The 27110-nt window shown below is 48.9% G+C and overlaps 7 protein-coding genes across 7 annotated transcripts; 4 read left to right on the top strand and 3 right to left on the bottom strand.

The window, feature by feature from the left end:
- Nucleotides 1-1638: 1638 nt before the first annotated feature.
- Nucleotides 1639-2889, top strand: FSST1_004025 (uncharacterized protein; the record flags this gene model as incomplete). The annotated part of the gene is made up of 1 exon (XM_083230160.1): nt 1639-2889. One exon carries the CDS (start codon nt 1639-1641, stop codon nt 2887-2889), a length of 1251 nt encoding a protein of 416 aa, XP_083087455.1.
- Nucleotides 2890-3193: 304 nt separating this feature from the next.
- On the top strand, nt 3194-4886 carry FSST1_004024 (SET and MYND domain-containing protein; the record flags this gene model as incomplete). Its single annotated transcript, XM_083223766.1, has 3 exons — nt 3194-3700; nt 3751-3940; nt 3991-4886. 3 exons carry the CDS (start codon nt 3194-3196, stop codon nt 4884-4886), a joined length of 1593 nt encoding a protein of 530 aa, XP_083087454.1.
- Nucleotides 4887-5273: 387 nt separating this feature from the next.
- FSST1_004023 (RNA exonuclease) lies at nt 5274-7424 on the top strand (the record flags this gene model as incomplete). The annotated part of the gene is made up of 1 exon (XM_083230159.1): nt 5274-7424. One exon carries the CDS (start codon nt 5274-5276, stop codon nt 7422-7424), a length of 2151 nt encoding a protein of 716 aa, XP_083087453.1.
- Nucleotides 7425-8253: 829 nt separating this feature from the next.
- On the bottom strand, nt 8254-11945 carry FSST1_004022 (uncharacterized protein; the record flags this gene model as incomplete). Its single annotated transcript, XM_083230158.1, has 2 exons — nt 8254-11173; nt 11233-11945. 2 exons carry the CDS (start codon nt 11943-11945, stop codon nt 8254-8256), a joined length of 3633 nt encoding a protein of 1210 aa, XP_083087452.1.
- Nucleotides 11946-15573: 3628 nt separating this feature from the next.
- Nucleotides 15574-18546, bottom strand: FSST1_004021 (uncharacterized protein; the record flags this gene model as incomplete). Its single annotated transcript, XM_083230157.1, has 2 exons — nt 15574-16205; nt 16245-18546. The coding sequence occupies 2 exons, from the start codon at nt 18544-18546 to the stop codon at nt 15574-15576; spliced, it is 2934 nt and encodes a 977-aa protein (XP_083087451.1).
- A 612-nt stretch (nt 18547-19158) lies between these two features.
- FSST1_004020 (lumazine synthase RIB4) lies at nt 19159-19811 on the top strand (the record flags this gene model as incomplete). Its single annotated transcript, XM_083230155.1, has 2 exons — nt 19159-19361; nt 19424-19811. 2 exons carry the CDS (start codon nt 19159-19161, stop codon nt 19809-19811), a joined length of 591 nt encoding a protein of 196 aa, XP_083087450.1.
- A 372-nt stretch (nt 19812-20183) lies between these two features.
- Nucleotides 20184-23048, bottom strand: FSST1_004019 (uncharacterized protein; the record flags this gene model as incomplete). Its single annotated transcript, XM_083230154.1, has 2 exons — nt 20184-22650; nt 22792-23048. The coding sequence occupies 2 exons, from the start codon at nt 23046-23048 to the stop codon at nt 20184-20186; spliced, it is 2724 nt and encodes a 907-aa protein (XP_083087449.1).
- Nucleotides 23049-27110: the final 4062 nt, after the last annotated feature.

Here is a 27110-nt window from a genome sequence, read left to right as displayed (position 1 = left end):
CTTGATGCACATCAATATATAAAATTAAATGATTTATACAAATAAGAACAAGTCAATAAAACATTATGAGCAATATACAGCGCCAGATCCCTCCTCGAATCAGTATTAAACAGTCCAGCATCTAATACAAATTCCTCTAAGCTAGACGAGCCAGCTCGTATTAGCTCCCCTGCAGCTACTCATATCTTGCTATTGATAAGTCAACCAGACTGGCCGGGTAGAACGACATCATAACTACCTACTCACCATTGTCTATACTGTTAACCTCTCCACGGAATGGCCATCCAGTTCTTGGTCAGGTGCCACCAGGGCTGGTAGACTCTCACTGGGCTGCTGCAACTCTTGGACCACAATTTGGGGGGGTTCATGATGAGACTGCGAATGTGATCTCGTTCGGTGAAGAAGTGCTGCTCTCTCGGCATGAAGGCTTTGAAGGTGATGATTGCCATGGCGATGGTGGTGATGGCGATGGTGATCCATTGCCGGTGCAGCTTCAAGAGCAATGGCCCAGAAGAAGAAGGTTAAAGAGTAAGAAAGCTTAGAACACAACATCTTGAAATGTATGTACGTTTGGATGTATTGGAGAAGTACTGGAGATGATTGCTCTGAATATCTCCTTTCTAATATCCAAGAGTCTGCCATGTTGCCGACTCTTATATATCTTCTTGGACCATTCACTCCTTGCATCTCATAAGACTTTATGACGAGTGGCTTAACTATTGCCATTGCTTCAACTACCGCATTCAGCCTCCTCAAGACCCTTTGCGAGGAATTTACAGGGTCGTGGGCCGCGCTGAGACAATCACCTGCTAGAGCTGATTGCGAGAATGAGCTAATAGTAGTGAGTACAGCCCCTTCGACTTATTCTCCATCCATCACATGAACCATTCTAATTGTAACCAAGTATCGGGCCATGTTTCAATATAACTCATGTTGGCTCATCATTCTGACCGTTGAAAACATCGTCAACGTTGATTAGCCCTCGTGGAAAAGGGAAGGCTGGTATGAATTCCGAGTATGGGTAAGACATCCGTGGCCGATAATCATGCTCCGAATGACCTTGTTGCCAGTAAAGATTTTAATTCAAGACTTACCAAATGGTTATAGGTAGTTGATGTGTTTTCACAATTCATGTCGTGGCCATCTACAATGATGACTAAGCGAACTCAACACTCCGAACCAATCACAGATTGCCAAAACTCTTTTCTTTTCTATAGTGGCACGAGCGCTGTAAATCAGTGCCTAAACTACTAAATTGGCGGATCCATCTATTCTTGACAAGTTGCCATTTCTAGTGACTTCGATTTCATGATCAAACAAGTGAAGTGTCCTTTTGCTCGACTGACTCATATCTTGAAGTTTGTAGACGACACATAACAGATGGGATTGTCTGTCATTCTTCATTCGACTTTATTATACTTCTCCATTGTCAAAATTTACCTCCTTTGACTTGCATTCCCTTGATACCCACTTGCATCCATCTACCTCTCTTTACTTTACCCTTGGAATCCCTTTCAATACCTACAAATAACGGGGAGTTGGACCCAGACAAGCTCTCCCTGGTCGAGACTATTTGAACCCCTCGCCCTTCCAAAACTTGACATCTTCGAGACACCTCTTCTCCATAACATTCGCACCATGGCTCCTTCTAGGGCAAAACCATTGCCCTTTATTGTCGCCCTGGTCTTGGGCATCGTTCTCTGCATCTTCGCAGCACCAACGCTCGCCTCATCTTCACCATCGGAACCTTCTCCTAGCGCAGATGTAGAACTCATCTGCCACACAGACAATCCCAAGGACTGTTACCCTAAAATTTTCCAACCAACAGATGAGTTCCAGACTGTTCACGATGACCAAGAACTTCCTCATGGACTCCACGTTCGTCTGAACATGTCCAACGGTAAGAAGGAGGCCAAGATCAACGTCCCTGATGAGGGAAACCCTGCCCTCGAGGGGCTCCCTATTGATCAGGCAGTTGTCGTTGTGGACCAGCAACAACAGGAGGATCCCCAGATTCCCAAAGGCGCCCCGGCTTATGAGCCTATTGGCAAAATCAAGGAGCCCGAAGACGAAGAATTCGTTGGCAAGCCTTTTTTCACAGCCATGAAGATGTTGAAGGCTGGCGAGGCAGGTGAAGGCAATGAGCTTGATAATGCGCTCGAAGGAATGGAGGAGTTGTCTCATGACATTTACTACGGTCTCAAGGTCACAGAAGACCCAGAAGTCTTGAAAGCACTGTTCTGCATGATGGGCGATTCCGAGACCACCACTCCCGCAGATGTCACACCCCGCGATCACCAAGCAGCCGCTATTCTAGGAGCCTCTCTACAAAACAACGCAGCGGCCCTGAAACAAGTCACGAAGCAGTGGCCCGGTCTGATGGAGGCCAAGTGTCCTGCTAGCAGCAAGTCTCTTAAGGAATCTCTCTACTCATCTCTCGTACCTTCTCATGTTCCATCCTCTATCGACACCAGGACACTGGCTTCCACGGCGAAATCCAAGGTTGGGGTCATCAACGGTCTCATGAAGAGCGACATCATCCGCGCAGAGTTCCTCAAGAACGACGGCATGAAGCTTCTTCTCGAAGTCCTTGTACCCGTAGGTGGCGAATGGGGTACGACTCAGCGCAAAGTTGGACAGCTGGTCCTCGATACGTTTCTGGACGAGGATATGGGTGCCAAGCTTGGCCAGTGGCCTCGCACAGAGCGAGCCAGCGATGCCAAGTGCCGAATGTATGAGACAAGCACCGAAGAGGGATGCTGGGATTACCATGTTGCGAGAATCTTGAAGGAGAACAAGGGGGATAGAAGCCACTGGAGCCGGGACTTACATGACCGGCTTACGGCGTTGAGGAAGAGCGGCAAGGTTCCGCCTCGACCTGAACTGTAGAATGTGCGAATTCAGGTTTATCTAGAATAAATAACATGTTGCTTTCTTGGTAAAATATCTTACAATCGATGTGTCTTATAGTATATCTGCTGTTTAAATTGGCGGTGGATGTCATGGGTGAATTGTTGGCCCCCGCAGGGTGATCAATGAATGGCTCAGCAAGCAAAGAATTTCATCTACATAGTCTTGGCCGTAGACCAACCATCCCACTTACACACAACAGCAACAATATCACGTATCGATCGCCTCTTGAAAACCCAGTCTCCCTTAACAGACTTGATTTCAATTCCTCGTCTTTGTCGAAATGGATCAATCAGCACCTTTTCAAGTGAAATCTCATCATAAAGGTCGTGGCATCTTCTCCACCAAAACCTTTGCTCCAGGCGATGTTATCCTCCCATTTACACCCACGATTCTCATCCCCTCGCTTTCTCACATAAATACCACCTGCAGCCATTGCTTTAAACAAGCAGAAGTGCGTGCATGTTCCAGATGCCACGCTGTGTTCTACTGTGGTGCTGCTTGTCAAGCGGCAAATTGGACGACTGTCCACTCCAAAGAGTGCAAGGTTCTGCGCAAAGTCACGGAACAAGGGCGCCCGGGACTACCAACGCCCATACGTGCAGTCATCCAAGCGCTGGTCAAGCCAGATATTGGTAGTTCGATAGAGGACCTGGAGGGTAATGCCGCGTCTTGGAGGAACAGTGAGAAATGGGCGGACATGGAGATGATGGCTATGGGCGCGAGTGCCTTTGCTGGGTTGGGGACAGGTCAGGAGGAGGTTCAAAAGGCACTGGATTTTCTCTGCAAAGTAAGTATGAAATCTACTGCTGTACACAACCATCTGCTGATGCCACATAGATCCAAACAAACGCCTTTCACAGATACGACACCGACCTGGGTCAAGTCGGCATCTTTCTAGGGCCAAAGCTCGCCATGGCAAACCACTCCTGTGTCCCAAATGCCATGGTGCAGTTTATCGGCAGGAAGGCTGTGTTGAGGGCGGAGAAACCTATCAATATCGACGATGAGATCGAAATCTCTTACACAGGTGCGTCTTTAAGCCTCAGATCTGTTGATCCTTTACTAACAGACAACCAGACTATACGTTCCCTCTGTCAAAGCGAAAACGGGCACTTGCACCATACTTCTTTGACTGTATGTGTCTGAGGTGCGAAAGAGACCTCAACGTGTACCAAGTATGCGCTGGCTCGCCTATCATCGACTTGAATCGCCATAGTCTTGTCGCGGATGTTGGTAAACTTGGTCGACATCCTGGCGCAACAGACCCAAACAAAGTTTCTGCGGCGAGAAGACACAGCCAGGAACTTTCTGAGCTGCTGGAAGAGAAAGAGTCAAGTGGCTCATTGGAAACTCGCCGCGCATCTCTACGGAAACGCTACCAACGATGTAAAGAATTGGCCGCAGAAGACATGTGGGCGGTATCACCACTCCCACAACTGCTGTCGGAAATATCGATCCTGTACGCCGAGGAATGCAACTTTGTATATGCTTTGGTGACGGCATGCTTCATCACAACTTCCTGCGACTCCTATCGGCATGTTCTGCCATACCACCCGGTCCGCATCAAGGGTCTTTTACTCGTTGCTAAACTCCTAGCCAACACTGCAGCAGACACTGCCTCCCTTGGAATTTCCCAAGCGGTAGCGATCAAAGAAAACTTCAATCAAAGGGCTCTGCAGACGCTTCAAGATATCGACCAAGTGTCGCTGTGCCAGATGTTGCTCATCATGATTCTCAAGTCGGTTCCCAAGAGCTACGTGCAAGAATGGGAGGTCTCGATCACTGCAAAGCAGATTTTGGATGAGATAGACCAACTGCCAGGTAGAGAGAAAGAGCTATCACTTATCACTGCTTGGAGAGAGAACCCAGAAGCTGATCAAGCGCGTTCCTTTTTTGAATACGCTGTGGTGAAGCAAGTTGACGCCCTAGCTAACCTGGGATTGGAGATACTCGAGATGGATTTTAGACAGTGAGAGGAATGGATATGGATACAAATTTTCATTTTTGGATTTCATAAAGCGAATATCTATAGATTATGGAGTGACCAACTTACCAAGGTATTGTATACCTTACTGTTATACGGATACACTGTCGTCACTGGTATGGAAGCATCTCAACACTGCTATTGGTCGATCTTGCAGTGATTCCAGACTTCCTTAATCCCCCACTTTCCGCTGGTAGGTACTACCTAAGACTCCAGCTTTCGAGGTACGTACCTTTTCGCATGGCAAATGCTTTCTGCATTCTTGACTTGGATCGTCAATAATTTTTACTTCCTTGCAACTTCGTAATCTCACGACGTCAATCTTTCTACGCCTATATTCTTAGCGGCGCACTATCTGCGCTCGCACAAATTCACCATGGGTAAGAAATCAAAGAGACAAGCCGCGCAAATCGTCGACAAAACCCTTACCGTTTTAGGAGCCGACCCTGTCCTTGAGACTGCCGAAAAGTCCTCCTCCAACGAGCACCAAGATGCGGTTCAGCAACCAGAAAAGTTCGACGAGGGTGTACCTGTGACAACCGCGGTCGTAAAACTTGAGACTTCTACTTCAACACAAAGCGATAGCAGTCTCAAGCGCTCCAAGCCTCATGAGGATGACGACCAAGGAGAATGGCAGGTAGTTTCGCGAGCTTCCAAGAAGCTTAAAAAGATCCCCAAGCCAGGCAAAAACTATCCCACGATTACATTTTCACCCAACGCGCGACTCCAATCAAAGGTCAACATTGCCCAGCTACGAGATCTGGTAACTTATATCTTCGCCGACGGTTCTGGTCCCCAGTGGGTTGGCGTTACCCACCGTCCTGCCTTTCGAAAGATTGTAACTATAATGATACCCGGTGTCGAGGAAGCCATGTTCAAGCACACTGTCGATTTCGACACATACAACGATGCTGCAAAGGGAGACAACACTATTGCTACATCGCCCGACGACTATTATCCCAGGGTGCTGAAGGAAGAGCGTCTACCAAAAGCACTACAGCCTTTCGCCAAAATGTTTACGCATTTGTGGCCTGTCAAGACCCCAGGCGATGACCGTCATGGGAAAATGCATTCACCCCTGGCTGCCTTCCTGACCGCCCCGGCTCCTAAGGAAAAGAACGGGCAGAAGAAGGGTCCCAAGCCAGCATCCGAACCCCAAGGGTGGAAGAATGAGAGGACTCTCATCATCGAATTTCTCTGCACTATTGATGACTTGAGTGACAACGGCTATCTGGTTCATCCAGCTATGTTAGAAGGTACCGCCAAAGACCAGTTCGTCCTCCCTCCTGGCTGGGTCATCACGAATGTAGACAAGTTTGAAGATGGAGAACCCCCTGCGGATGAGATTCAAAAGGGTAGTATCACGGCAGGACGAGACATCTTAGCCCTGGATTGCGAAATGTGTATGACTGGGGAAAATGAGTTCTCTTTGACGCGAATCAGCATAGTCGACTGGGTCGGCAATGTGGTACTCGACGAGCTTGTCAAGCCTGATAAGCCCATTATCGACTACGTTACCCAATTCTCGGGCATCACGGAAGAGATGCTCGCACCGGTTACGACTACACTACAGGATATTCAGCAGAAGCTGCTCGAGTTGTTGACCCCCCGCACAATCTTAATAGGACATTCTCTAGAGTCAGACACCAAGGCTCTTCGCATCTCTCATCCTTTCATCATAGACACCTCCATTATCTACCCTCATCCTCGCGGACCCCCACTAAAGTCCTCTTTGAAATGGCTCGCCCAAAAATACTTGTCCAAGGAGATTCAAAAAGGCGGCGCAAGTGGCCATGACAGCATTGAGGACGCCAAAACATGCCTCGATCTTGTTAAGCAAAAATGTGAAAAGGGAAAAGCCTGGGGTACATCTGACTCCCAAGGAGAGAATCTGTTTCGTCGTCTTGCACGGGCTGGAACCGCATACAAGGCTCAAGGGGGCGCTGCGGGAGGCCTTGAAGTGGGCAAGACAAGTGCTGCTATTGATTGGGGCGACCCATCCAAGGGCGCAGGAGCTGGCGCGACATATCAGCTCGGCTGCAAGAACGACGAGGATGTGACCAAAAACGTAATCCGTGCTGTGCAAGGAGACCCGGACGGCCTCGAGATCCGTGGCGGCGGCGTCGACTTTGTCTGGGCGAGAATGCGTGAACTTGAGGCCCTTCAAGGCTGGTGGAACCGCAACCGTGTCGAAAACACAAACAGCGACGGCGGTCCCCCCGAAGAGTCCGAGGAACCTTCAGACAAGTCCCAGCTCGAGCAGGCGTTGGTCCGTTTCACAGAGCGCATTCAACGCATCTATGATGCCTTGCCGCCCTGTACAGCCTTCATGCTGTACAGCGGCTCGGGCGACCCGCGCGAGATGTCTCGCATGCAGAAGGTGCACGCGCAGTGGCGCAAGGAGTACAATACCCCCGGCAAGAACTGGAACGACCTCAGCGTCAAATGGACTGACGTTGAGGATCAAGAGCTAAAGGAAGCGGCAAGAAGGGCCCGATCAGGCATTGGTTTTATCACAGTGAAATGATGATGCTGCACGAGCCAAGTTGACATAGCGAGACTTTAATGTAGACAGTATACCATTGCAGAGAAGAAGCGTAGAAAAGGATGTCGCTTGATCCAATGAAGATATATGTAGAACAAACACACGTCAAGAAAACCCCATTGTGTAGATAAGGATCATTACAACTTCTCATTAGGATTTTATCAGATGTGAACCCTGGTTCTTGTCCCATCGTGTCAGTGGGCACACCCAAATTGACAAGATATTTCCCCCTTACAAAATTATATATGCCAACCACACTCATTTCCCACATAATCTACTACAAAACCAGTAAGTAGACAACATGAATAAGCTTCCATATCGACCGCCCCATGTGTAAATCCACTCCTAGGACCAGCTTTTTTGTTACGCCAACGCTAGTATGGACATTCTCAAAAAATACAAATCCCAAAGACACAAAGAAAAGAAGATAAACAGGTCCCAGTTAGAGCAAATATGCCACGAAATTCACATAAAACGCCTGCCCTTTCGCTTGTACTTTCGTAGCTTGTGTTCCTCCGCAAGTCTCCACGGCTGTGATTGAATGTGTATGATCCATAACCAAAAAAAAGAGAGAAAAGGAGAGAGGTGAGAGCATGTGTGCTCATGTGCAAGATCCTTGTGGACTTGATCTATAGATCATATACATAGCGTTTAACCCTGAGGGTAGCCAAACAAAAAGAAAATAATATTAAGATGTAACCCGTAAAGGGTGTAGTAGGTGATGGTTGTGTTAAGAGAGGGCATGTCATGGCAGGCAATCGCGTTGGGAAACAGCAAACCATTTGTTGTGACACCGATCAACACGACAAGATCAAGTGCGAGGTCTCGCGGGAGGATCTTCGACAAGCTCAGCAGAGCTGCCGAGCAAATCCACATCACGGTGTAACGGGTCAACTCGGCTGACACCATGTTGTGACACCATGCCAAAACTGGCCGGTCGCTCGTCGATTGATGGGCCGAAATCAATCTGCGAGAATTCGCCTGGGAACTCTATAGATGAGTTAGACGACAACCGCTTTTGGGAGTTCGTCCGTTCAAACGGTAGCCGAGAGGACCCTGATAATGTAGCTCGATGGTGACTCGATACACGGCTTACCGCATCAGCATCTCGCCACTGTGAATCGAAAGAGATTGTTGAGCCAGGCATATTCATCAGGTTGAGGGACGGTGCCCGGCTGTGACTGTGGTCACTGCTACCTGCGAAGTGGCCTGACGCACGCTTAGAGCTCTTACGAGGGATTTCCGGGGCATCGTCATCCTCAGCCTCGCGCAATGCAATATGTGGTGCCTTGGACAAAGACTTGCTCGGCTCTCTTGGGACACTCTCGCTGCCAACACTGAAGGTACGCTGCGGTCGCTCCAACACGGGGCTATCCGGTTCAGAGTCCTGAGGATCGCCATTGTCGTCAAGAAGAGCACTCTGTGGCTGGCGGCCAGGTGACCGCCTTGGCTGAGGCTCATCTTCATCATCAGAGTCGATAGGTCCGTTTCGTAACACGCCCATAGCCACGGGAATGCCCTCGGGGGGTGACTCTTGACCATTCCTGGCCATCATGGCTGGAGGCATCCGTGAGCTTCTAACAACCTCGAAGCCCTTACCCTTCTCCTTCGTCTTACCACCAAGGAGAGTTCTAAACCACCCCGAAGCGGTAGCCACAGGCCCCGTAGGATCAGCAGGCCCTGTTCCAAGTTTGCGACCCGGGCCATCGGAATTCAGCGCCGGTCCCCGAACACCGTAGTAAAAGTCCACTTCGCGAGTAGCATAGTCGGGTCGGTTCGGAGGGATACTGACTTGAGAATACCCAGCAGGAGGAGGAGGGGCCGGGGTCGGTCCTCGAGAAATATCCGCGCCCATGTCTGCAGGGTCACCCAGGCCTCCTGACTGGCTAATTCTTTTAATGTCCGGGGGACTCGAGGCGTCAGGTCCTTCTGAATGAATAGATCCATTCGTTGCCTCGCGTCGTCTCCTGGGTGGTCGATAGTAGGGGTCAGCAGCATCCATTGATTGAGTCGGATGATGACGGGCAGCGTTGGGCGATGGCAGGAAAGAAAATGTACTCCTCTCTCCAGGTGTGTGAGGCATATATGAACTGCTACTGTCTACGTTATGCGGCATACCGGAGTAGACGTCGATGCTATCGAGGGCTGAGCTGCTTCTGTGCCGAGGGTTCATGAGTCCGCCGAGACTAGCACCAGACTCGCTACGAACCCTTCCACTTGGCATGACATATCCTGACTTTCCACCATCGTCCAGGTCCAACATTGCGGCAGTCGATAACTGGCTGGCTCGGGATGGGCCAGTGTTACGATGTTGTGTGTTGCGGCGAGACAGCTGTCGCGCACCAAATATCTTTGTAAGCCCTCCACGGGTCAGACCTCGAGCGTCATCCCCACCCGCACCAAGCATACGAGCAGTGACTTCAATGATAGTTTGCAAAGCGTTGAGGAAGAAGCCAAAGATCAGAGCCGTGCCGTGAATACCCAAAATGATGTATCCTATCCAACCTTTGTTCCCCTCAGACACATCAAGTGTAGGCACGAATGCTACCATTAGGAGGATCGAGATGAGACGAAGGGAGCCAAAAAGTGTGTGATAAGCGTTCATCGCTGTTGAGCGTTGGAATGGTCGAAAAGCGTGTATCGTGAGAATATGAATAACCTCACAAATGGCAAGTAAGACAACTTGAGCAATACCGCTTGGTTGAACTGCACCCACTGTGATGCCTCGGAGAAACGTCAAGAAGACGGGAATAAGGGCAAATGCAGCAGCCTCGTCGGAGTAGGTGTTGTACAGAGGCCCATACAAAAGTACAGTGGGCAAGTCATCGTAGAGAACGGATTTCGGTCTTGTTCTGATGATGAGATAGAATAGATACGAGGCAAAAATGATGAGGAAGATCAGAGTGACGACAGCGAGAGCAATGGTGTAAGTCGGAGAGTCGCCCGCAGTGACGAGCTGAAAGCATGACAGAGCAACAATGGGGAACAAAAAGTAGTTGAAGACGATGCGGACGGCGTTACCGACGGAAAAGGGGACATTCTTTGAACGCAGGTCTTCCTCGGGTGTGTTGTTGATCTTGCGAAATAGCCACTGGACCGCGAATCCTCCCTGGACGAGCACGGTCACTGAGGCGATGCACACGCATAACCAAACCATCATGCCGGCCCAAATATCTCGGCTTTCTGCCATGCCAACCAACTGACCAAGCTCCTGGAGTCCGTAGGTAGCGTTGGTGACATAGATACCATCCACGACGCTTTGCCATGAAGGAGCATCAGCGACAAAGCTTTCGTTGAACATAAGTGTTGACCATGCCATCTGACTGACGATAGGTTGATAAAAGCCGGGGTAGTCAAGCGTCAGACTACCACTCAGTGCAATGAATTGGATATACTGAAGACAATCGCCAAATCCAGGGGTAACGAGGCGGAGCAAGTCGACGTCGCGTCCGTAGTTGGAGGTCCAGTGGAAGACGTCGGTTGAGCCCCAAGGGCTGAAGATGGCCGAAAAAGCAACTGCGAAACCTGTGAAGAGCAACACAATCATGGGCAGAAACTTGAGCAACCACGAGAGACCCCCGAGATCTGGAGTTATGGCCATTGAAACGCAACCGATCTGTGGGGCATCCTTAGTGCCGTCAACAATGGACATGCTTGGTGCAAGGGATGCAAAGGCATATGATGCATATGCATCCCAAGTGATATTAATGGAAGGCAACTTGTACGCATCACTGTGGGTTTTGGTTAGTCTGTTGCCCACGAATGAACGCCTGGTGTGGTATACACATACCTGTAATCGACTTCTCCAAAATAGGGACCAAGGGGGCATGTACCGTTGACCAACGAAGTATTGCAGAAATTAAACCTGTCATTGTACGGAGCATAGGTCAAGAAGTTCACCCTCGGGAAGTAGGTCGTCGCAGTCCGGTAACCGCTTTGGGGGAGCTGATCGATTTTGCCATTGATGTTATCGTCGTTTTCCCAGGAAGGATCACCAGGTGAAGGCAGTTGGCTCGTCGTTCGAGCACCTGTGACATTACCCCACACGATGACACGGAGATTGTGCTTCTCGTCCTCGATATCGAATACAGCATCGGCATATAGGGGGACCCATTGTAGTCGTGTCGGTTCGTGCAAACGGTAGGCGTCGCTGAGGCAGTTTGTAAAAGGAATCCTCACGGCATAGGCGGGCGATACAACGTGCAGGGCGATGAGAAGGGTGACTAATATACTTTTGGAGAATTGCGATATCGTACTATGTCGAGTGACCCATGCCCTTTGTCGAGGGGCAACTTGTGACATAATTGTGGAATGTCGCTGCTGTTGATGTGAGTGATTAGATGAATCTACAGTGGCGAGAGCATCAGGCGCAGAGCCAGAGGATGGGTATTTCGATGGCCGTGCTGTCACATGTCGCCTCCCAGGCAAGCCTTGGGCGATGTCGTGATAACGTGTGCGAGGGCAGCAATCGACGAGTTGTTGGCCGGCCAGACCAGGCTGCATAGCTCCAAGGTTATGTTATCTAGAAAGCTGAGATAATGAAGACTGAGTTGCCGACAGGGACTAGTAGCCCAAGGCGGATGGGAGGTTGAAGCTGTCAGGGCGAGAGCAGTCGAGTTAGATCGGATCGGGATGTTCGTGGTGGCTCAGACTGAGATCATCTTGGTTGTCGAGGAAGGGTAAGCCGACGGATGGTTTGAGACCAACCAGCAAACGACGGATGCAATTCTCGAAACGGCAGCGGACGGTACGTTTTAGACGACCACGGATAAGATCAAATGGCGAAAGCTACTAGAGCTACCTAGGTAAAAGGATGCTGATAGAGACTACTTGAAACACAGGATAGAGAAGCGAAGCGAAACGAAATCGAGCGATAGATAGGATGGAGCGTGAACGAGCGAGCGAACGAGTGAGTGGGAAATTAATCCAGGTTGATGGAGGATGGTGAAAAATGAACAAGATCAGATTAAGCAAGGGAAAAAGCGAAAAGAAAAAAAAAGGGTAAAAGGTAAAAGGACCCAACAACCAGCCAGCCACAGGTGGTGTGCTTGTGCTTGTGCTGTGTGCTGCGCTGTGCTGTGCTGTTGCGCGTGTGTCAGTTCTGCGTGTGTGCCTTGATCCTGAACGGGCTGTGATGGGGTTTCGTTTTCTTTTTTTGGGGGCCCGGGAAAAGAGATGGAGCAAGAGCAAGTGGGAAAATGTGATGGACGGGGAACCGACCATAACAAGGGTGTTGCCTGATCGGGTCAGAGTACCTGGTACCTACTTCTAGTCGGGGCCTCCTCTGTACGCTAGAAGCAGCCTGTAAGAATCCCCTTAAAACAAGACTGATGAGGTCCTGTATGACGGGTGGAAAGTGTTGAACGATCCCCCTGTAAAGATCTACAGCATAAGTGGGTTGTCCTTTTACGTGTTGCGTGTATCACCTCTTTTTCGTCAGCTCACAGCTCGGCAACTCGACGAGGATTTCAAAGATGAATTGTTAACCATATTTCTCTTGAAGAGCCACAAGCTCAGCCCAAATCAGAAAGAAAAGTCGACACCTGGCCTCGAGTGAGATTTTGTGGAATGAATAAAAGGGTCGATTTTGGTGCTAACGAAAGCTGGGTCACTGGGTGTTGTGGCTGGGTCGACGCTAAGAGTCCTATCTTTATCTCAGGTCATCTTGGATCGAGCCATGGATGTAGATATGCTTATCAGGAGAAGAGAAAGGTAATTGTAATTATTGTGCAACCAAGGTAATGAGATCAACTATAGCCTACCAGGTGATTTTATAATGCAATCAAGACCTAATGCTCTAATTGTCTCATTACCCACCTACTGGTCTCTTGATTATACCATATACCAGCACATAAATTCAAAGTCATGTTGTTGCTGGAGCACTGACGTGAGCTGAGCTTTGCAAGTACCCAGTACTTGTTTCCTGCAATTCTCGTAAAACAAATTCCCCTCCAATCCCAATCTGCGCTAGCTTGTAACGTTTGGTATAAAACGTCATGGCGTGCGGCTTAGATTCAACCCGAGATGGAGTTTCCATTTCTACGGGCTACTAAAACGGGCAAAGGCCGTCCGTACAGCTTCTTGTTAGTCGACATTTTTTCTTTTTCCCTTTTAAATGCCGTGAGAATGATTCTTTATCGTAATATCTAGGTATATATCTCATGAAATTATAATAATCACTCTGAATATTTTATTTATCGACGGGATCTAGATTAAATTAAAATATTACAATACAGGGTTAATTGCAATCCTCGTTTAGAAGCCAGGACATGCAAGGAGTCCTTCTCGGGTCAGCCACAGCCACGATGGAACGAAGCACATATTATTATCAAGTCACATTTTTACTGTGCCCTTTTTCTCTCTCATCCTCATACAACGTTGTATATAATACCGGGCTCTATATATAAGCCGCCCAGTTGCCTATCTTGAGACACTCCATTGGACGCCATCTCATGTCTGCCCTCTACTTGCTACACTGGAGGCGCATCGGGAACCATCGCCATTTCTCAGCCCAGCCAGCTGAATTCATGAGATATGAGCAAGCAAAGCAACATGTGAGTCATGATAACATAAAATCAAACATCATGCGTTTCTTCTAGTGCCAGTCGGCTCACTCCTTTCTTTCTGTTTTTTTTTTTTTATGCAGAGCAATTGCAGATACGAGCCTGAGCTAGAACCGGCACTGGAACTGGGACTGGAGCTGATGACAATATGAGCATTGACGATTCCCTTCACATCTTGGCGACCCTTTTTCTTCACATTGGATTGGCCCTATCCACATGCGCTGACCGTTTATTTTGGCTTGACTAAACTTAGTGCCAAAGTTTATAGGTGGGTGCACTAGCTGGGGGCTATTTTGAGAACCAACTAACATGGATGGGTCTGTCCATCCATCATCCATCCCATGCACTCTCCTCCAACATGCCTGAAAGTTTTATTATTCACCAGATCTACTCACTAAAAAATCCATGCACAGTACCTGACCACCTTGACAGGTAGGTAGTGGAGGATGAGTATATTCGGCGAATACCCAGTCTTTCCTATCAATGTTAAGTCTTCTTGTTCAGTTGCCTCTTGCTGATTGAGATATATTTTCATGGTTGCCAGAAATCTGGTTTATTGTACTCTGTACAGTTAGTAAGGCAGGTAGGTACTTGTGTATCCATCCCTCCATCCAACCTCCACTCCATCTCCATTTATCCATATCCCCGGCATTTTCTAGCAAATTCCAGGTCTGCAGAATCCTTCCCATGTCAATAATTCACACATTAATGCGCTGCTAGAAACTACGTACAGAGACAAATGTCGGTTATGTCATCATCATCATCATCATAAGGTTCCATCAACAAACGATATCTCCAGAGGTCCCCTAAAAGCAGATCAGACCCTCATCATCAACGACACCCTTTTGGGCTAGATTGGCACAGTCAAAGCATCACACCCAAACCTGAACAGCCACCAACCCAACTGTGGCATGACACTTCTTGATATCGCATTTTCTCCTACCATGGTGTGCAGTACTATGTACAGTGCCTTGTTCTTCAAGCATGAGTCCCCAAAGAGCCACGCAGCTAGCGTGAGGAGATTAGCATATTCGATTGCAGCCTGCCTTGCAAATCCTCGACCGTATCACTCGACCTGTAATGCGCTTGATGATATATATACATGCTCAAAAACACCGTAGTGACCAAAGCGCTAGTTGCTCTTATGAACAATCACATTCCCGATTTCATCGATGCCACTCATCATCAATTTGGACAACTCCCGTGTTCATACCCTATAGAAGCGTGTATGCGCTACATACCTCAACCCGAGAACACTCCAGCCATGTTTCAGAATTGGCCCGCGGCTCTCGGCATGTCACTAACTAGATCGGGGTGCTTTGTCTTGGATTCAAACATAATTAGCCTCAGCCTTAGTTTCCATTATTAAGTTGACTATCTACGTAGCTTCATATCTGTCCTTGGTCTTCTTAGTCGTTCAGTCGTATAAGCAATCTCCGCAAGCAAGCGCCTTTCTTCGTCTTCCCTTCTTCATTGACCCGTGGTAATGATAAAACCCGAAATTTTTTTAGCGTCGTGAAGCTTCCACGGTCAGGCATATGCCGTTAGGCTTTAGCCAGGAACAAATGTCACGCTTTCGATTTGCCCTTCACTCCAGACCGCAGCAAGTACTCCACCTCAATTGATGAATCCCCGCTCAACCATGATTCCGTGGCATGCCTCAACAGCTCCTCCACTTTGTTCACTTCCGTAATGTTATCGAACCGTATGGCATAATACCGTTCAGCTGCTCGGTCTGACTTCATAAATTCCAGAGTCGCATGTATGAGCTCGCTCATTTGAATCCTGGCCTTGGTGGATATATTCACTGTGAGATCGACTTGAGGAATCGTTTCAAGTGGGAGCTTCTTCGACGCAACACGTTTTAGCTGTCCTCCTCCCGTACGGATGCGTTGTCTTTTGATGAGAAGGTGCCTAGGGTCTGGCTCTTCGTTCGTTGAAGTTGCGTTGTCTGAGTCATGTCGTTGCCGTTTGGCTGGCCTCGGATTGACCTCTCCATTGTATGAATCTTGACTATGGTCCAGCACTTGGTAATGCTCATTTTGAGTCTCATTGTCGAATTTCTCTTCTCGTGGCGGCGGTGTTCTCATCAACAACGCTTGCATGGAATGGGACCAATGGACGTTCTGTTGTTCACTGGCCCCGTCAGGAGGTGATTGACTCTGTGTCTCCTCGCCAGACAGCCCAGGTTCTACATAGGCTTGGGATAATAGTTGTCCTTGGCCAGAAGGCTGCTAACCTTCCTGGTCTTCGGAATTTGCGTTAAAGTTGTGTAGCCAGTCCTTCAGATGTGCGTCTGAGCTGTCGCGACTGGTCGGGGCATTTCTGCGACCAGCCAATCCGTTTCCACGCCCAACCTGTTCAGATCGACGTCTGTTGTACGATGCATTTGGCCCACTTCCCGCAAGAATGCGACTTTGCCTCGATCTTTCGTCGCCTGCCCTGTTTGTTGACGGTGTCATGCTACTTTGGGAAGGCCGTTGGCTTCGGGTCAAGATGTTGGCTGAGTTACGACGCGAATCACGACGAGTCAAGTTGTCGAAACGCCTGGGGTCCGAAGGTGGAGGAGTTTGTAGATTTGGCAACAATTCAAGCCCTGTGTTAATATTGGAGGATTGTCGCGGCCTTGTGAGTGGTCGGAAGGGGCTATTCGGCATACGAGGAGGGGCCATACGGCGTGGAGATGTGCGAGGAGATGAGTTAAGGGCTGGCTCGGCAGGAGGGAGCTCTGCCAGTGATTCACTGTCGCTAAATTCTTCCTCTTCTTCCTCTTCCTCTTCTTGAAACGTGTTGATCTCTGACTGCGTCAGTTCCTTCAATGGATGACGATTAGTCTCAGAAGGGCTTGCCAAACTGTCCCCAGGTTGAGTGATCTCGGGCGTGGCGGTGTCGTCTGTTGCGATTACAATCGGCTTGTCTCGTACAGGGCGAAAATAAGAACCGATATCCTCAGAGCGACGGCCCAGTGTCAACGTCCTACGCCGAGAATGAGACTGCAGTTGCTCTTTAGGTGGAGAGGCTGCCCGACGAGGTGTTACCTGCACAGGAACCAGCCCATCTGTGCCATCAACGTCGGTGGAATCACTGTCCCTCCGTGAAAGGTTGATACATAATTTTGTCCTCATCATCTGCTGTATTCTTTCGCTTTGATTAGTGTCACTGATCACATTGTTGATTTGGTGTCGTGTTTTGCTTGGTGAAGGAGAGCGGGCGAAAGCGCTAGGAATAGTGCTCTTGCCGTCCCCAAACGCGCCACAATTTCCAACGAGCAACCTTTCGAACTCGTCGTTAAGGGGTTCAATAAGATCTTGGTCGGATGCTAATGTTTCGTGCCCAGTCTTGCTCTGAACTCTTCCCTCGCCCCTGTTTGCTTTTGGGGCTTTCGAAGCTCCGGCCGCATGTGCAAGGGTATTCTCTGCTGGCATGTTTTTGTTTTGCATTCCTTTGTTACCCGGGACCTTCTCAACGTATATGGCATCGCAGAGAGATTGAAAACAACTGATGACTGCTGGTTCGTTGTCAAACATCACCTCATCCTTCAGCTGCGACACATTGGGGTCGTATGAACCCGGTGGACATTGGATGCTGATTTGCAGAAAGGGGTTTGCAGGCGCTCGTAAACTGTTGGGCGAGCCAAGGATCTTGAAGATGCTCGACTTGAAGACAGACACCAGCTTTTTTCCGGTGCTCCTGGCAGATGAAATAGGCCGCGAGTCAACCGAGATGAAAGCCCCCTTGCCCTTTATGACTTGGACATCGCTGTCCGGCCGTGGCAGAAGTGCCGTAATCCTCAAAGTTCCTGGTTGTACCTCTGTTGAGCCACTTTCAGCGCTCGAATCAGACGACACTGCGACAAGCTGAGCAGCAAGAGTGTGGCCAAAAAATTGAGTGATTGCTTCTTGCGTGTTCGATGGTGGGCAAGGAGAATAAGACCATAACTGGGTTGAAGGACTCGAAACTTTGAATGAGATCTTAAGATGGGGAATTGCTATCACATAGCTTTCCAGGAGACGTTGGATCTCAATCAGAGACCTTCGGCTCGCCTTGATAGCATTCTGCCTGCGGACAGTGAATTTGTCAAATAAGTTTACAGCTTGGACAGTGGTTCCGATGGTGCCAGATACTGGCTGCTTCTTGCTGACACCCCCCGTCTTTGCTTTCAATATTAGAAGCGATGCAATTGGATCTTGAGCAGTTCGAGTTGTGATCTTGATTGTAGCCGTTTCAGCAGCACTGGCGAGAGCTTCGCCACGAAAGCCTAGTGTTTTGCCGCCATTTTGATGAAGTTCGTCAAAGTTTCGAATCTTGCTTGTATGAGACCGGCATCCTAGAAATTGAAAGTCCTCAATCTGTATTCCGCGGCCATTGTCTCGGACTTGTATCTTGTCGACAGTGTTGGGCGCAACTGTGATCTCGATGGAAGTGGCACCCGAGTCGATGCTGTTGTCGACGAGCTCTTTGACAACCGCAAGAGGATCAGGAAGCTGATGCGAAGATCTCAGGCTATGGGCCGAAGATGGCGGTAACTGAGATATTGGCATAATGGCGCTGGAGATTTCTTGAAGATTGATTTGTGTGATAAGAACTTCGGTGCCGTCCGTTTATGCTGTATTGAGACACGGCATCTGGTTGCCTGAGAGACTAACACGGATCATGGGTCATGGATCATGTGGATAATGCTGGTGGAGATGTATAAGAGGGAGGAATTAATGCAAAGGGTGTTGGTGATGGAAGAAGATGGAAGAAAGAAATAGAGGTATTCTAAAGGGCAGTGATTCATATTGTCTGCATAACAAAATTAATGGTGCACTCACAAAGAACGAGATGCCAAGTGCGTATGGTGTTTCCTTCCTCAAGTTAGCACTAATGAACACGACACTGGGCACGTCAATCGTCAACGGGCAAGGGAGGAAAGTGCGATCAGGTACGTACCCCAACAGTCCCTGCATCTTGTCCCAACCTCAACTTAGCAGCTGTCCCCTGTGACGTGACCTAGAAACCCCGCTACGAGCCCCGCGTCCTTCCTCCGGACTCTCCAAGCTTTTATTTTACCTCGAAACTAACTTAAACCATTTATCTTTCGAATTTCCAGATCTCCCTCGAAAGCATCGCCTCAATTGCCGAAAGCTACAATTCTGTCGTATCTCGCCACGATGTCTCTTAAGGGTCCCTCTCCTCAGCACTTCGATGGCTCTGGTCTGCGCATCGGCATCGTCCACGCGCGCTGGAACTCGACTATCATTGATCCTCTTGTGACTGGAGCCAAGAATAAGCTCCTGGCAGCTGGCGTCAAGGAGTCTAACATTGTCGTTCAATCCTGCCCCGGCTCCTGGGAGCTCCCCATTGCTGTCCAGCGGTAGGTTTCCTTTCCATGTCTCTGCACGTAGAACAAGTTGCTAACGCATTGCTTTCCTCCAGCCTCTTCTCGGCTTCCCAGATCCAGGGCACCTCAACTGGCGGACCCTCAGCCGGCGACCTTCTGGCTTCGTCTACTACTGATCTCACTTCGCTCTCTACTTCCTCCGGCGCTTTCGACGCCATCATTGCTGTTGGTGTCTTGATTAAGGGCGAGACTATGCACTTTGAATACATTGCCGAGTCAACCTGTCAAGGCCTGATGCGCGTGCAGCTTGACACCGGTGTGCCTGTTATCCTTGGTGTCTTGACCGTACTGAGTGATGACCAAGCAAAGGCTCGCGCCGGAATTGATGGCAAGGGTCACAACCACGGCGAGGACTGGGGTATGGCAGCTGTTGAGATGGGAGTCAAGAGAAAGGAGTGGTCCAACGGTACCATTGATGGTTAAAACAGCGATAGACACATAAATGAGAAACCACAATGCAAACCAATGCATAGCCGATGATGTATGTTAGATACAGAGATATGACCATGGAGACTGCGTTGTGATATAAAAGTGACCTCCCAATTAGTCAATTACCGGCATAAAGATTTATCTATCATGCGCCAGGCTCAAATCCAACGGTGCCTGTCATATCGTTCCCCACAGACGCCCTCATGAAAAGCACAATTTCTAGAATATACAATTGTATGAGGCTCTCCAAACGAAGGTTGAGCTATTCCAACCTGTGGATATCCAGATGCAAAAAATAAAAGCATATAAACCAATCTTAACCTCCATCTCTTTTGTAATAATTTCTCGACAATATTGACCTTTTAATTATATCCTTGTTCCAAATTCGCTTCCTAATCCTTTCTTTGACTTCCACATGCTGCGCTTCTTATCGCGCTTTGCCTTCATCGCCTCCCATCCCTCCTCGTCGTCATCGTCTGAACCATCGCCAGAAGTATTAACGATGTTGATAGTTGACTTTGTCTTGGGTTCATTCCAATGACCAAGCGCTCCAGACATGGTGCTGGTTCGTCGATGTGGCTCGGGAACAGCCGCTGCTGGCATTTGTGACACGGGTCGGTAGCGGCCAGGCAGACCAACATTGCTTCGCTCAGAAGGGGCAATAGATGGGGTGTAGCCCATGGGCATGCCATGAATTGAGCCGGCGTAGCCACCAATTGGCGGCAAGAACGAGTTGCCTGAACTGGGTTGGACCATGCTCATAGTACGCATTCCAGCGTCCATGCGGCGAGGAGGCTCCAAAGTTGGCTCGAGCATCATCGAATGTCGCGATGAGAGGTCGTTCATAGACTGAGTGGCGGACATTCCGCCGTAAGGAGGTTGCATCGGTGGTACCATGCCAGGTTGCTGCTGATTGTTGGAAGCCATCATCTGCATGAACTGCATCTGCATCTGCATGAACTGGGACATTTGCTGTGTCATCTGGAGCTGTGCTTGGTCCCCAACCGTGAGTTGTGGTGGCGGCATCATCTGCTGCTGTGACATGCCCATGCCAGGCATATTATACATACTGTTCATGGCGTTCATCATGGCCTGGGGGTTGTCGAATGGAGGGCCTTGTGGCGCGTTCATACCGGGGACAAACTTCTGACCGTTAGGGTTGGGTCCACCACGTCGCATAGCCCTTGAACGTTCTTCGTTGGCGATCACACCGACCAAGCCACCGGGAGGCAGTGATTGCTGAGACTCGGAAGCAGGTAGACCGCCGCTGAAGGTCAGCGATTCACGCATGGCAGGCTTTGAGATGCTGGCGCCCACAAAAGGGTCTTGAGGTAGGCCACGTGCGAAGGCGGGAAGCATCGAGTGGCGCTGATTTTGGCTGCTCTCACCCATGGCCGAGCCAGGTCGTGGTGGTGCCAACTGTGTAGATGCTCGCAGGTTCGGGTTCGAGCCCATGGTACTCAGTCGGGCGGGTGGCCGGTTCTTGCTGGGGAAACCATGAGCTTGGAGAATTGCCAGAGGCACCTCCTCGTCATCATCCTCATCAGAAGCACCAGCTGGGAGTCCAGGAGATGGCGTCTTCATGAGGTGAAGCTGTGGAGCGCTCATCGAGCTCGCTAGGCCAGGCCGGTCATGTGGGTGCATATCAGGTTGCTCTCCAGTGACCTTCATCATCTGCTGTCGGTAGACTGCCATATGAGCCTCCTGCTTTCTTCTTTGCTTAGCTTGCTGCTTAGACTTCTCCATCTCATCCTCATCGTCATCGTAGTTGATTTCGTCGTCATCGTCGTTGGTGGTTGACTGCCGAACTCCATCGCTCGAGCCGTGATCCTCCTTATCTTTTCGGTACTTCTCAAACTGTGCTGGCGTCATAACCTTGGTGTTGCGCTGTGGGCTGGGGTTTCGCGTGTTGGGGCGGTTGGCGATGCGCGAGTTGTGAGCTGAAGTTCCCTCGAAAAGGTTATCATCGCCTCTATTGAAGCTTGAGTTTAGAGGCTTCCTCTCAAAGGATGAGAAAGAGTCTTCGTTTCGTCGGTAACGACCAGAAGGAGCGTTGGAGCTGCTAGACTCGGACAGTAGTCGTCCTACGGCAATCGAGTCCTGCAACAATTTCGCGTCCTCATCTTCAATGATATCGGACGGTCGGTTGAAGGTCTTGAAAGAACTCTGGTGACGCGGAACAGGAGGTGGTACATCATCGAGTTCAGGGGAGCCCGGCTGGGGGCCGAGTAGGCCATCGTCTTCGTTTCGGCCCCAAGACTCGGGGCCTGGCTCGACTTTGTTGGATTTGTTGATGCTTAGAGGGGGAGGCTGAATAGGTCGGTTGCTGGTGAGGGATCGAGGAGCGGCGGATCCGTCAGCTCTCATTGTAATGACGCTCGCCCTTTTATCGAACGACGAAAACATGGAACCAAAATCCCCTCCCATGTCCATACCATTGTTCTCCATCTCCAGCTGTGGCGGTGTAGCAGTGCTAGATGTGGATTCGGTCAGGCCTCGCGATCTTCCACCATAAGCATCCTGTTGAATGGTCGGGACGGGCGGGATGTCGTTGTCGATCTTTGGGGGCGAAGCGTTGTGCTTTTTCTGAACGCCGAATGAAAAAGTTCGACCAGCTCGGTTCAGAAATCCGGACCCGCTTGACTTTACAGCGGCTCGTGGAGCAATGTCGTGTAGATTTTGGTTTTGGCTCTGCTTCTGATTCTTTTTATGGGAGTGCTTGTGATCGTCGTGTGATTCGAGATTTGTTGAAGATGGAGCGGTCGAGGCATTACTGTGCCTTGAGGAGGTATCAGTTGATGTGGCTTTGGTCGTATTAGACGCCCCACTTCCCCTGAGAAGGTGTCAGCGCCTGGGTGCATGACTTATTTTTATCTTTTTTCCAGACCAACCGACCCAACGGTAGCCGTGCAACACATTCCTTGGCGAGTCACACAGGAGAGAGCGGGGGGGGATGTAATTAGAGAAAACTCACCTGTTGCCACTTTTGAGGTCTGCAAACATGTTATCCTCGTTGTCGAGCTGATCCAGATGACTTGGCTTGGGAATGTAGCCCCCAGAAGCCCTGGCCATTCTGGCGCCGCCGTCAAATGACTTGCCGAGAGAAGGGTCTGATCGTTCAATAACTCGGAATGATGATTGACCCTCTGGTGGTGTCACTGGGCCATGCTGGAAATCCTCCGAGGTCGCGGTTGACTTCCGCCTGTTGAACGCAACACTGAATTTATGCATGTGGAAGAAGTTATGACAATGTGGGAATAATGATCCGTATTAGGTGCAACCCATGAAAGAGACTCGGAACAGTCCGAGTTCAAAGCGAGTTTGCTTGGGGTGTCTTTGATGAGAGTCGATATACTTGGGGAGTGGATCCGTATGTATGGAATCGAAAGGAATATAAAACAAGGGTTCTGAGTCGAAGTCTCAGTGCGGTTGTTGACTAGCGAGGGTATTCAAGCCGAATCGATTCAAGGAAGAAAGACGCGTATAATAAATGCGGGTAACTGCATAATAGGGTCGCAAAGTCAGCCGAGGTTGAGAAACAAGAAATGCACTGAGGATCGTGGTCGTCGCAGTCGTTGGGCGCGTAAATAATTGGGTTTTGTACAGGGGAAGAAGCAAGCGATAATAACAGCAGTGGGTATGAAAGGGTGCAAGATGAGGCGAGGTGACGGGGAAGCTTTATCGGAATGAAGAATAGAGACAAGTTCCAGGTTGACGAAATGACAAGAGAGAGAGAGAGAGACACGGGAAACCAGGTGGTTGGAGACCGGCATGTGCCATTTCAAGCAAGGGCAAAAGTAAAAAAAGAGTTGACTCACATTATGTATGTGATCTCCAGTCCAGAAACGAAAGACGGTTTGGTTTGTATTATGAGTAAAAAGGTGGCTGGTGGAAGCCGGAACAAGACGATCGGGCAAAGGCGAGAGCGAAAGTGAAAGTATGTTATGTAGGTATGTATAGAATGAAGTTAAAGATGGAGATGATCTCACGGCTTCGTCTTGCCTTTGCTTGGTTTTGAAGCAAAACAAGAAAAACTCTCTCTCTCTCTCTCAATAGGGCAACGACAGACAGACGACTAACGTCAATAACAGAAAAGCAATGGAAGAAGTAGGAAGCGGAGATGATTAAGTTAGGGTAGAGGGGGGGAAGAAAGAAGCGAGTGGTGGTGGTGAGGTTTGAACGGAAGAGAGAAAGAGAAAAAAACGAGTAAAGGTCGTGTCCAGGTCTAGGCAGGCAGGTAGGTAGGTCCTTACAGCCCAGCCCAGTCAGTTGGAGTGATGGATTGATGAGTGGCCCGACAGGTCATGGATCCATGTATGAAATGGATGGATGTTATGTTACTGTACAGAGTACCTGGCAGCAAGCCAAGCAAGAAGCACAAGCACGAGCAAAAAGCACAGGTACTGAATGAGGACTAAGAACTTAGTACCTCCCTACTAAAGTGCAAAAAGAGTATCCGTAAGGGTCAGGCGTTACACAAGCACATACTCACACAGTGTACATGCACAGTCCTTCGTAATGGGCGGCGGCGGGTCCTCTTCCAACGCTTTTAGTTATAGAACCTCGTCGGGTCGTTAACGTTAACGTGCGCACGGCCTCCGTCCCGATAGAGGAAAGTTCTCACAGGTTGTGAGTGAATCCGACATGGAAATCGATTCAAGAATCAATTAATTGACACCAATAGCTAATATGGATCCAAAGCCGATAGAGATGGAAAAATAATCAAAACCAAAATCAACAAACAGGGTGTTGAATAATAGAATAAATAAATAAAAACTGATGAGACGTGTCTGGGCAGTGAAGGTAGGTCGCTCAAAGACGGGAACTTCTACAACCACACCAAGCCCCATAGTTAAACCATAAACCGGGCATCAACTTCTCAATTCGTAAGCCTGCAACTTTTTTATTGCCCACAACTCAATGCCAACAACTCCTGCCAGTATCGCATAGACCAGAAAAATCGGACCAAGGAAATATCTTACAAACATGAGAAAAGCCCCGATGATAAAGTATCTCCCCTCTTGGCTTATGATGAATGGCATTCAGCACCCCCTGTAGGCCCATCGTCACTCACAGGCGACATCCCGTATCGTATCTCTTGTTCCGACTACCACCTCACTAGCATGAGATGAGAGAACCTGAATGAACAATCCTTGTCTCTTGGACCGCCGTCACCGCCGAGGGTTGAACCCATGGCTGGCCACACTTCAAGGGCGAGTGCCAATGATACACATATCATGTCATGTTATGTTCAGCTGGCCTGTATTGTATGTATGCCGTCTGCAAATGCAGCCCAGTAGATCACAACAAAACCAAACGATCAAATGACACCGAATCAGGACTTTGATACTAATGTACGCACACCACGACCAACAGCGTCAATAAAAACAGACGCTAGTCTCTAGATTTGCGAAACAATATTCCAAAGCCTCCATCTCCTGAGGGGAGTTGGAGCTGATATTGAGGCTGGACTACGGTCGCAGACTCATCTCCAATTTCCAAAGAGGTGTGGCAGGCCAAGCCAGGACGGGCAAAGCTGCCCAAAGGCTCAATAGTTCCGATATTAATTATTTAGACCAGCTACCCAAAGCACAGCACTACAGAACGGCACCTACTCAATGTTGCAAAGTGCAGGACTCTAAAAACCCAATTACTTTAGGTCAGATGTGTGTATAAAGGGGGAAATTGCATGGCAACCAACAATCAAATAGTACACACTCTTCTGTTCAGTCGATAGCGTTGTTTCGTGCATCTGGAGTCGTTTGAATTATGTTTGTCAAAGCTTATAAGAATCCTTCAGCCTCAGGGCCTTTATCGCAAAACGATCTAAGCTCAAAGGTGCTAGGAGGTAGTTGATGATGATGAACCACTTGTTTCATGGATTCATTTCCACTTTCATGGAAAATTCTGTAATGTTCAAATCCTCTGTTGTACGTACCCTTTGAAATGACATGGAAAACAAGGGGTGAAGACGTCAACACCAAGGATTGATGCAAAATACGAACGGCATGTCCATGATCTGCGCTCTTGGCCAAGGCTTAGTTATTTTTGTAATTGATGCAGGAATGATACAGGATTAATTGGTCACATATAGACATTGCTGAGACGAAAGTGGAGGAGGGTTTTACTATGGTTCACGGTTCAATATTGTCTTTCACAAACAAACATAGACACACAGACAGAGGTATCAGAATACGGACAGTGAGTCCATTGATCCGTGCCAAATCCCTTGGTGTTTCCCAACTATGGATTCAGAGTCAAGGCATTGGTCTATTAATCTCCCTGACGATGTACGCACAGTACAACAGGCCTGTTCAGTGTCTAGACTAGAGAGAAATACCGGAGTTCTTGTGGAGATAAGGGTTCAATGATGCTCGACTTGCTTGGCATGTATTAATCGCAAGTCAATGCCCACTCAGGCTTGGTATCCATCGCGTTAAAGGTGATGCTTTTAATATGTACTATCACAACAACCTTCCCTTACCTTATGTACCTATACTGCCCGGGTTCATCGGATATTGGTTCTCAAAGAGAGCAGAACAAAGTTGCTATAGTCGGTTGCGTCGCTCCCGCCGTGACCCTAGGTTCCATTCACAACTCCTAACCCCTGTACTTTTGGGCTTGTCACGGGCTGGGGGTTGCGGGCACAGGTGCACCTCAGGCACAGCACAGCCCACATGGGTAGGGTCGCCTCCACTATGATCCACGGCAGCCGAACAACTGAATAACTGACCCTTAGTATGGAGGTTTCTTGCGACGGGAGGTTGTTCTCCACTGAGATGAAGAAGTTCCATTCAGACCTGGGCTCTTTGGTCAATAAGTTTTTACTTTTATTTATATCATACCTGGATATATAAGCACATATGTATAGCATGACATAAAAGACAAGGAGACAAAAGCCCTGGCCCTGGTTAATCACCATTTTCTCGATCTTTCTTCCCTCCTTCCTACTGACGTCGTTGATCTACAGGATGAGCTGGGAGTTGACGATCTTGACACCAAAACTCGGGCTTCACGACATGTGGATATGTAGGTATTCTGGATGTTCTGCATCCAAAACTTGGTCAAGAACCCGGAATCCCAGATCAATAGCAAAAAAAGATGGATGATAATAATTGATCAATTAATTAAGCTGCTCAAGTCAATTGTGCTGCCGCACTGTGTCTTGTTGCATGTAACCTAATCAAGTGCTAGCCGGACTTCATCGTCACAGAAACTCAGGCCTGATCGGGTCAAGTTCAGGTACGAGTCTGGTTTGGATGAAAATCATCGACACTTTGGAAAAAACTCAGA

Source organism: Fusarium sambucinum, chromosome I, assembly GCF_050947815.1.
Source record: "Fusarium sambucinum isolate potato_lamoka chromosome I, whole genome shotgun sequence".
Classification (NCBI taxonomy): domain Eukaryota; kingdom Fungi; phylum Ascomycota; class Sordariomycetes; order Hypocreales; family Nectriaceae; genus Fusarium; species Fusarium sambucinum.
Note: the sequence above shows the minus strand (reverse complement) of the source record. Positions and strands in the feature narration are given on the sequence as shown.